The sequence below is a fragment of the Microplitis demolitor genome, chromosome 4, assembly GCF_026212275.2.
Source record: "Microplitis demolitor isolate Queensland-Clemson2020A chromosome 4, iyMicDemo2.1a, whole genome shotgun sequence".
Lineage (NCBI taxonomy): Eukaryota > Metazoa > Arthropoda > Insecta > Hymenoptera > Braconidae > Microplitis > Microplitis demolitor.
In genome coordinates, this window is record NC_068548.1 from 19,634,418 (window position 1) to 19,642,523 (window position 8,106).

The 8,106-nt window shown below is 26.5% G+C and overlaps 1 protein-coding gene across 1 annotated transcript; it reads left to right on the top strand.

The window, feature by feature from the left end:
* The first annotated feature begins 188 nt into the window (after positions 1–188).
* Positions 189–5,475, top strand: LOC103568183 (peptidylprolyl isomerase domain and WD repeat-containing protein 1). The gene is made up of 9 exons (XM_008544922.3): positions 189–339; positions 411–729; positions 836–938; positions 1,032–1,228; positions 1,606–1,799; positions 1,889–2,226; positions 3,219–3,408; positions 3,511–4,086; positions 4,908–5,475. The coding sequence occupies exons 2-9, from the start codon at positions 636–638 to the stop codon at positions 5,049–5,051; spliced, it is 1,836 nt and encodes a 611-aa protein (XP_008543144.1). The 5' UTR covers positions 189–339; positions 411–635; the 3' UTR covers positions 5,052–5,475.
* The last annotated feature ends 2,631 nt before the right edge of the window (positions 5,476–8,106 follow it).

Here is an 8,106-nt window from a genome sequence, read left to right on the forward strand (position 1 = left end):
TTTAAATTTTAAATTTCAATTTTTTGACAGCTAGGGATTATTGACAGAAAGATTATTGATTTTGAAGTATTTAAATTTTTGGAGTTTGACTTTTGTAACTTTTTCATTGGCTGACAGAAATACCGGGTGAGTTGAAATAATGTCGGTGTACCGGCCTCGGGGGTCACGAGGTTGCCAAATAGATGCGCAGATGGTAGCGCGCAGTGCGCAGGATCACTTGGCAACATTGCGGATGGCTATTGGAGTATAAAATTTATTTAAATTTATAATTAAACATTTTTAATTATTATTTATTTTAATTTTTTAAATTTTATTTGCCTATTATTTCAGCTGATGAAAGTAAGAATAAATTGATTAGTAATTATTTAATTTATATTGAATGTTAATTTGGGGGTGGTTGCAATTTTTAGAGAGAAATTAAATGAAATGGTAGGAAACTTCCGTCGTTGATAATTTAACATGAAGATTCAGCAAAATTACATAAAATATATTACGGAAGTGGAGCGACAATTTTTTTTTAACTTTGCGGTAGACTTTGAAAACAATTCTTTCAAAACATCAGGATATTTATTTACGACAGGAAATTAAAATTTTTATTTTTATTATTGAAGATAATTTTTGGTTTGTAATTTAAAATGTCAGAAAAAAGAGAATTGGAAGACAGTAATAGTGACAATGAATGGGTTGGTCCAACACCTAGTGAAGCTGCTCCAGTAAAAAAACAAAAAGGTACTTTGTAACCTCGTTATTTACTTTTTTTATACTTGAATTAATTTTATAAAATAGTTATAAATTAAAATTTAAAAATATTTAAATTTGAATTGTTTCTTTTTAGTTTTGGAGTACGAACAAGTTTACATAAATAATTTACCTTCATGCGAGTGTTATGAAAAGTCTTACATGCACAAAGATGTTGTGACACATATACTTGTTACGAAGTAAGTATTAATTCAAATTTTTAATTATTTAACCAACTACTTACTGACTTTTTAAATTGATTAAACTTTTTTGTTTTTATTTAATTACAATAGAACGAATTTTTTGATGACTGCAAGCAGTGACGGTGCTGTAAAATTTTGGAAAAAGCAGGATGAGTCAATAGAGTTTGTTAAAAATTATAAAAGCCATACGAAAGCTATCAAAGGTCTAGCGACGAGCTATGATGGAGTTTTTGCTGCTACTGTTGGTCTTGATAAAGTATTAAAAATTTATGATGTCACTAATTTTGGTGAGTTATCTATTAGATTATTATTAAATTTTAACTTGGCGCGAAAAATTTATACTTGCCCCAAGAAATTTTTATATTTTAAATAGAAAATAAAAATTTTCATAATAGTAAAGTCAGCGGACATCTCACAATTTTTAAACTTCTAAATAATAAATCAAAATGTTTATAAAATAAAAATTCAAAAATTAATGTTTTGAAAATTCAAAATTCAGTACATGTATTTTTTAAACTATATAATTTTTTACTTATAAAAAAATTACTCATAAAATTTTCTTGCGTCAAGTGACATTTTTTTCTGTGCACATCTTGCCGCCGTCTTATTGGTTTAATGGTGGAGATTTTTAAATAAATAATTGATTGATTAATTTTTTTTATAGATATGAATAATATAATTGATTTACTGTACGAACCTTCGTGTGTTGAATGGGTGTATTCATCTGGTGACGCAATACCAGCAATAGCTGTCGCCGATCAAAATTCACCAAAAATATATGTTTACAATGGACAAGAAACCAGCCAAATTCTTCATGTATTTGAATCATTACATCTCAAGCCGGTCATTGTTATGAAGGTATTGTAAATATGTAAAGAATTTATCTTTAAATTTATTCATTTTCATAATTAAATGAGTAAACATATCTAATATGTTTAGTATTACAGTTTAATGTAGCTTACGATACTTGTATATCAATTGATCAAGCTGGAATATTGGAGTACTGGACCGGACCAAAAACGCAGTATAAATTTCCAAAAAAAGTGTCCTTTGAATCAAAATTAGACACTGATCTATTTGAATTTGCTAAAAATAAAACTTGCCCGTGCGGCTTAGCCATTTCTATGGATGGTAAACGTTTTGCGACACTGAGTGGCGATCGTAAAATAAGAATATTTAATTTCATTACTGGTAAATTGTACCGAGTGTTTGATGAATCTTTACAAAAGTTCAGTGAACTTCATCAAATGACACAACAACTTCCAAATATGGAGTTCGGTCGAAGGTAATATATAAAATTTATTATTAAATAATTAAATTAGTAAAATTTTACGGAGAATATAATTAAATATTAATTATAGAATTATAAATTTTAAATTACCATTTTTATTATTCTATTCAAACTTTGTTGGGATTATAATTTTTTTTTAAAATTTCTGGTTATCATCAACTTCCCAACTCAGATTAAAAAAAAGAATTGGAAATAATCTACAATAATAAAGCTCTATAAGAGAAGGAAATGAAAAGTATTCAGAAGTATTGAAAAGAATTCAAATTTCATCATTTTTTATGTATAATTACATAACAATTTTTTTTTAATCAGGGAATTAGCACAGAGGCAACTAAGATGTCATTTAAAAAGACAAGACAATTTTTTCTTTTTTTATATAAATAAGACGCATAGATGTTAGTCTTAGGAGTTACAGAAAATTTGTCTTTTTTTTTCTAAAAAAAATCATTTTAATTAAAAAATCATTTAGATGACATTTGACACTTATTTGTAATTTACTTTTTGTCATCACTTGTGTCGTCTGATAATCAGATATTTTTTCGATGACAAATTTCTAATCATTTTGTCATCATTTTGGTGCCTTATTTAAATGTCAAAAAGCAGTCTAAAACTCACATTTTATGGATTTCACAAAGTCAAAATTTAATTTATTAAAAACAGAAAATAAATTTAATAATTATAACTTATTATAAAACATAATATATTTAATAATTTATAAAATTAATTTCATGTTAATAGTTACTAGGTCATGTATATCCTTTGAAATTTTTATTAATTATAATTATCTTTATTATAAACTTCAATCAAAGCAGTGAATATTTAATAAGTTTACTGATCATTTTATTAATTTATACCATATTAATTAACTGTACAAAGAGTAAAAGCATCAGAGATCAACTCGCTGTTAATTTTCTACCTCAAATGAAATTTCAATCAACTGTTTAATAATTATATATATTTAAAATATTAATTTATATTTTTTTCAGAATGGCAGTTGAACGTGAATTAGATAAAACGAAAACTAATTTAGGAAATATTATTTTCGACGAATCAGGTTATATAATAATGTATAGTACAATGTTGGGAATAAAATTAGTAAATATATATACAAATCGTTGTATTAGAATATTAGGAAAACCAGAAAATATTCGTCCAATGCAATTAGCATTATTTCAGGTATTTAATTATTCATTAATATAAATATATATTTTTACTATCATCATTACAATGTTTATTTTTCATAGTAATTATTACATATTTTTAAAAATTTTTTTAAAGGGTAAAACACGACAAACAGGAGCAGCTGTAACCGTTGAAATGCAAGCTGCAGATAATCCAACCCTAGATTTAATAAAACCCGACCCAACACTTTTTTGCACAGCGCATAAGAAAAATCGATTTTATTTATTTTCACGACGAGAACCTCAAGAAATAGAAGGCCAAGAGAGTGACAGAGATGTCTTCAATGAAAAACCCTCTAAAGAAGATATTATATCTTCAACAGAAGCAAGCATAATGCAGAAGATTTATGATACGGCTATTATTCACACAGCACTTGGTGATATTCACATATCGTTATTTGGTAAAGACGTTCCCAAGACGGTTGAAAATTTTTGCGTACATTCGAAAAATGGATACTACAATAGTCACATATTTCATCGTGTTATAAAAGGATTCATGATTCAAACGGGTGATCCTACTGGTACAGGAACAGGTGGTGAATCTATATGGGGTGGAGAATTCGAAGATGAATTCAAACCTCATTTAAAACATGATAGACCTTACACACTGAGTATGGCTAATGCTGGAGCTAACACCAACGGCAGTCAATTCTTTATTACTTTGACTCCAACGGTAAATAATACTTTATTTTTTTCATTTAAATTAAACATTATTCGTTTTCATCTATTGTAGTAAATATATATAGTACACAGCAGGAACGTGGATAACATTTTTAAAACACTAATTCATTAATTCTACCGGTAGACAGTAGCTTGCAGCTCTACTACTAGATTTAAATTCCAACTTGATGAAAATTTAATTAATTTCCCAGATGGAGATCTTGGAAAGTCGATAGTCTGCTGATCGACTCTTGCTATTTTTTAGTTTTATTTGAAGGGTTTTAAATTCAATGCTACAAATAGAAAAAAATTAAAATATAGTTTTTAAATGAAACATTAAAATTAGTCAGTCGGTCACCAGACATTCAGGGTCTTTATCCGCAGATCCAGCACAAAAAAAATACAAAATCATTAATCGTTTGACATCACCTCAGCGAATGTCGTCGAGGCCCGGGTCTCACCATGAGTTTTGACTACGGGCCTCGACGATGATTACGCAAATCGCTCATCTGCTTTAGTTACTCTATTGAGAAATTTTTCTTCATGTCTTCAAATGTCCTCTAGTGGGAGTGAACCTTCACAGTCTGGGTTAACTCCTAACGTCAGAGGCTATGGACCTTAAGATGTATAACTAGTAAAATTATCGGTATTGAGGAAAGAGTGACTTAGATCAGTGACCAAAGTTTCGTTATATTTTACTAAAAAATTAATTTTTTATATATTTTTTTTTTTAATAAGAAACCTGACGGAAACGTCACGTGATATTTTCACATTCCTGCTATATAATATATATAAATTTTTTTAATATTTACTATTTTTCTTTTATTATTTTAGCCTTGGCTGGACAACAAACATACGGTATTTGGTCGAGTGATTAAAGGAATGGAAGTTGTACAAAATATAAGTCAAGTTAAAACTAATCCGAAGACGGATAAACCTTATGACGATATAAGAATAATTAGTATTACAGTTAAATAGATATAACTAAACTCTTTTATATGTTTGTATGTCAAGGAGAATTTTATTATAAATCAAATAAATTTGAATTTTTATAATACATAACTAAGTCACTTTATTTTGTAAATTCAGTAACTCAAGTTGAGGGTTTTCTTTAATTTAATTCATACATAACCGCTTCAATTAAATTACATGTAATTATTTATTACTTACAAACGCATTAAACACAAATTTAAATTTCTTGGAATAATTTATAAAAATTCATACATACACAATTAAAATTCAACATTATTCTTAATAGTTATTTAATTACATGCAATTAATTGCTGTCCAGACACGGAATTCAGACGCGAGATGTAGACTAGGTGCTCTGTAATTACGAAATTTGTCTTGCAATTTAAAACGGCAAGATTTTTGCCTCTGGACAATTAATAAAAATGATTGCAACGAGTACTGGATAAAAAAATTAAAAAACAAAATAGTCTTTGTCTTTGTAAATTCGATTTAATAAAAAAAAAATTAATAGTTGAATAAAAAAAAACGTCACGCCAATAATTAAAATATATTGATTTGGTCGCATATATTTTAATAGATTTCATAGAAATCTAACTACTGCATTGTCTTCATGACGGAATTTTCGAAAAATTTTGCTACCTCTGGACGAGCTGTCAGGAAGTACATATGGTTCAAAAGTTTATATATGTATGTATGTATTTAAATATATATATTTATACGATAGAACGCGGCTTGTCACGACGATAGCGGCCACAACTCTTAACTAATTTCAATAAAACTCAATAAAATTAGTTTAGAAGTTACAGCATTTAAAAATTTTCAAAATGTCAAAAATTCATAGTTTCACTGATTCTTTCTTCAATAACTTTTGAATGAGACAATTTATCGAATTCCTTTAAAATGCATCTGGAAGCTCTTTAAATAAACTTTAATTTTCATGCCTAGACCAAATAAATTACTTATATTACTACTCATTAAATGAAATTTTGTTGTTGCATTAATTTTTGATGATATTCAAAAAAACTTTTTTGTGGCTTTTCCAATGCCTCGAGTTCTGGCTGTGCAATTTTTATATATATTTATTTATACATATAGATATAGATACATATACATATAGATATTAAATCTACTTCCATTTCACCTGCCAATTGGCCTTTTTTTATTAATTCAATTATTATTGTAAAGAGTGAATATAGCCGAGATAATTTTTTTTATCGTCATTCCTGAAATTCAATTTTTTTACAATTTTAATATTATAAATTATCCAGTTTATTCACAAAGAGTTTAATTTAAAATTGATTTTTAAAATAAAATGAACTTATTTATTATAAATTAAATAATTTTGAAATTATCAAGACATTTGACGTCACAAAGAAACATATTTTAAAAAAAATAAAAATGTGTCACGTAAATGATTGTGATAAGATTAAAAAAAAAAGCAACTCATGCTGGAATGATATGGAAGAATTAAAATATCTCATCAACTCTATAGATTGCTCGTACGGTTATTTTATAAACTCATCAGTAATTAATAATTAATTGAAAATAAATGAACAAAAAAATGATATTTTATTTACAGTAAGTGTCCTTACGTCTCTTCAACTTTGCTATCGCCCTTGATCAAATTACCTCCTCGAATCAAAGAGCTTCCAATACTAGCAGTGTCATCGCCATTTCCATGTCCTTCGATATCTCCACAACGCACTTGTTTAACAAGTATACCAAGACCTTGTTGTCCTCATGATCATCAATATCCCTAAAGACAAATGGATTTTCCAATACACGAAACCTATCTCTTGGAATCCAGAAAATAAATCTACCTCTAGTCGTAGTACCATTAATTCTTGATGCTGATAATAAAATTTTAATTTAATATATTAATTATTTAAAAGATTTATCAAATAAATTGATACAATATTTTTTAATTTTTATTTTGGTATTCAAAAATATTTTCTAGAATTACATATAATAATTGATATATATTTAAGACCAGTCATTTCAAAAAGATATATTTTTCTACTGAATGATAGGGGTAAGTTGGATGTTAGTTTATAATTTTTTTCTTTTTATGAAAAATTCCGACCAAGGTTTTATTCGTAAAACGCAGTCCACAATAGTATATATATATATATATATATATATATATATATATATATATATATATATATATATATATATATATATATATATATATATATATTTAAAAGGGGTGTTACAGCCTTAAGGGTAAGAACAAGTAAAAGGACAGGAATGATGAGGAGGAAAAACTAAGAGGTCAAGTGGACTGTAGACAAAAGCCTCTTCGGAAGCGATGACGCGGTTCACTGGCCACACACAATAGGAAGAAAATCTCAAGATAATGGTAACAAAGTCTCAACTTGTAAACTTTGGCATGTAGACTACACAAGTTTTCTTACAATTAAAATATTTCAGACATTCTCACTCCTTAATACATATTTATATTATACCATACTCATTAATTATTATATTATGCTGTTGCTTATTTTTAAAACTAATTTCCTTATTTTTAAATTACAAACTTTTAAACCAATAGCTCGCGTTTTACTTTAAACAAAAAATACTAAAGAAACTAGGTAAGTTTGAATGTAAATTTAGCTTTCCAATGCTAAAAAGTTTAATAAATAAATATACTAATGACTTGTTATTTAAAATAATTTGTATTTTGATTTATCGATACGCTGTAAGTTTATGAATCAACAAAAGTAATATAATAGTTATCATTTTTTTTTCTTATTAATTGAATATCGTCAATACTACGAATCGTTATTTATTTATTTAAATGAATTTGATCCTTTTACGGAAAGGCAGTATAATTTAACTCTGTAGTATTGAGTTTGTTTGCTTTTATATTCGTTAGTAGTTTTATTTTATTTTTCTTTGTTATTAATATTATTATTATTATTATTATTATTATTATTATTATTATTATTATTATTATTATTATTTGATATAATAAATCGATACGATATTTTAGTTGTACCTTCAAAGAATTTATTTATTTATTTTATATTTTTTTTATGGAAATTTTATTGGTAAATTT